General features: G+C 43.5%; 1 protein-coding gene across 3 annotated transcripts; it reads left to right on the top strand.

Annotated features, from left to right (window-relative positions):
* Positions 1-356: 356 nt before the first annotated feature.
* On the top strand, positions 357-2,199 carry mgst1.2 (microsomal glutathione S-transferase 1.2). 3 transcript variants are annotated; one of them, XM_074698493.1, is made up of 4 exons: positions 357-414; positions 691-822; positions 1,281-1,372; positions 1,509-2,198. In XM_074698493.1, the coding sequence occupies exons 2-4, from the start codon at positions 706-708 to the stop codon at positions 1,753-1,755; spliced, it is 456 nt and encodes a 151-aa protein (XP_074554594.1). In that variant the 5' UTR covers positions 357-414; positions 691-705; the 3' UTR covers positions 1,756-2,198. The 3 variants fall into 3 exon arrangements, with proteins under 3 accessions (XP_074554594.1, XP_074554596.1, XP_074554597.1); XM_074698495.1 differs by having other exon boundaries at positions 359-414; positions 694-822; positions 1,509-2,199; XM_074698496.1 differs by lacking the exon at positions 357-414 and adding an exon at positions 588-608 and having other exon boundaries at positions 1,509-2,199.

Below are 2,199 nucleotides of genomic sequence, written 5' to 3'. Positions count from 1 at the left end.
CCAATAGCTGCGCCTGTGACGGAGGAATTTTGGCTCCAAAACTGTACAATGGTAAATGGAGGAGCCACACTGTCCACTCTTTGTACAATCAATGGTCAGACCCTTTTGCAAGAATACTAAGACAGACTGTTGTGTATGTTGTGTGTATGTGTAAGTTTTCAACACTGAGGAAAGTTTCCTGTGATTAATTTATGTCAAAGTTTTGAAAGAAACAAGAACTAACTTGTTTTAGTCTCTTCATTATGCCTGTTTATGTTCAACTTTCCTGCTCTTCTCTGTGCAGCGAAACACAGAGGCACAAACAGGAAGAGGTTTATTATTCAGCACAGGCCCCGCCCCCTGTAGGTGAGGGGTCAGACAGCTTTTATGTAACAGATCGGGGTTTGTCCCACTTCTGCAGAGTCACGGCCAGAGGTAAGAGGAGCTGCTCAACCACTCAGTATATTTCTGACAGAAGTTTGCTTTGAATTGTTTGATGCTTTTTTAAATGTGCAGCTGCAGACAGAGATCATCATTGTGTGTGTATGTGTGAGAGGGAGTGTGTGTAAGAGAGTGTGTCTTAACATGACCAAGGAATGACTCAGCTTTTAGAGTTTTGTTCAAATCAGGTATTTATGCTGAAATGAGACCCTTAACCAGTCAAAGGAGCCCTGTGCATTGACCCCCTGTTTCTTCTTCGTTGGTGTTCAGCAGTAACCAGCAGGGATGATGAATCTCATGGAGGATGAGGTGTTCAGGGCTTTCAGCACCTACGCTGCTGTGGTCGTTGTGAAGATGATGCTGATGTCCATGCTGACTGCTGCCTTCCGCTTCTCCAGAGGAGTACGTCTCAGAGAAGTCTTTTCTACTTCTGTGCACACCTCGATAATCAGTCACAGTTTGTTAAATGTTTTCATGTCAGGACTCCGCCCTTCATTTCACCATCTGCTGAGATTTCTTAACATTTAAAGGGTGATTATAATCTGAAATTTCTGTCAAATCATCCCCAGTGAAAGAGTTTAATCTGAACTCAGAATCAAAGACCTGGAATCAGACACCTGTTTACTGCCCCCCCTCTTTCACTCCAGGCTGTAAAAGAGGACTTTAACCCTGTAACTGTACAAAAAATCATTAAGGATTAGACTCTTTCCACTGTTTGCTCCACAGTTTGCTCAGTTCCTCGATGTGTTTGGATGACCATTTAATTTCCTGCTTCCTATAACCATGACAGCAATTAAAAAACAGGTTAAACATGTCAGACTGTGATTTCATCTTTTATAATCCATCTCTTTCTCTCTCAGGCTTTTGCGAATGAGGAAGACGTAGCCATAAAACCCCCTGAGGAGAGGAAGAAGATGCTGAGAACTGATCCTGGTGTGGAGAGGGTTCGAAGGTGAGATCGTCTGCAGACATTAGAATCAGTCACCTCATCAAAACAAAGATGCTGGTGTGAAAATATGAGGTGTCATCATTCCTTAGATCAAGTGTTTTGTAAACTCAAATCCACCTGATCAAACTTTGCTTCACAGGTGTCATCTGAATGACCTGGAGAACATCGTCCCCTTCGTGGCCCTTGGTCTGCTGTACTCTCTGAGTGGCCCTGAGCTCTCCTGTGCTCTTCTGCACTTCAGGCTGTTTGTGGGCTCCAGGATCTTCCACACCGTGTCCTACGTGTGCACTCTCCCTCAGCCCTGCAGGGCTTTGTCCTACCTGCTGGGCTGGTTTACCAACCTGTCCATGGCCTACAGGCTGATGAGCTCTTACATGGCCCTGTAGAGACCAGGTCCTTCAAACCTGATCTCACTTTTTTATATAATAAAGAGTTTTATTAGCTCTGTGTCTTTGTGTGAATGAGCAATTGTATCTGAGATGTGTATTTCTGTTTTCACTAGCAGAGACAGAGCAGGTGCTATCTCAGCCCCTCCCACTCCGTACACAGCCTCAGCTCAGGTTAAATTCCAGATGAGCATTCACTTGTCTATCTAATCTTTGAACTTTCACTTGTTTCCTGACTGCAGTGACTCAGCAGACATCCTGATACCAGACCTGATACGGAGAGAGAGGGAGTGACACACAAAGAGTTTTAAAGGGCAAATTTTGTGTTTTTCAGCATGGAACGTAAAAATATATATTTTTATTATTATTTTGGTCATTTTGATGCTTCAGATTGAAACAACATTTTGTTTCACCACTCAGTGAAGGGAAAAGTGCACTGAGATA

The sequence above is a fragment of the Halichoeres trimaculatus genome, unplaced genomic scaffold (genome assembly GCF_033239565.1).
Source record: "Halichoeres trimaculatus isolate MK-OKI-2021-1 unplaced genomic scaffold, fHalTri1.1 fHalTri1_scaffold_21, whole genome shotgun sequence".
Taxonomy (NCBI): Eukaryota; Metazoa; Chordata; class Actinopteri; order Labriformes; family Labridae; genus Halichoeres; species Halichoeres trimaculatus.
The sequence above is the reverse complement of the archived record's forward strand: the minus strand, read 5'-3'. Positions and strand labels throughout refer to the sequence as shown.

Bases quoted from the DNA above. Each gene is read 5' to 3' on its own strand.
- mgst1.2 (XM_074698495.1), top strand. From the start codon at position 706: ATGATGAATCTCATGGAGGATGAGGTGTTCAGGGCTTTCAGCACCTAC. The intron at 823-1,280 runs GTACGTCTCAGA...TTTCTCTCTCAG, and splicing joins CCTTCCGCTTCTCCAGAGGA to GCTTTTGCGAATGAGGAAGA. The intron at 1,373-1,508 runs GTGAGATCGTCT...TTTGCTTCACAG, and splicing joins GGTGTGGAGAGGGTTCGAAG to GTGTCATCTGAATGACCTGG.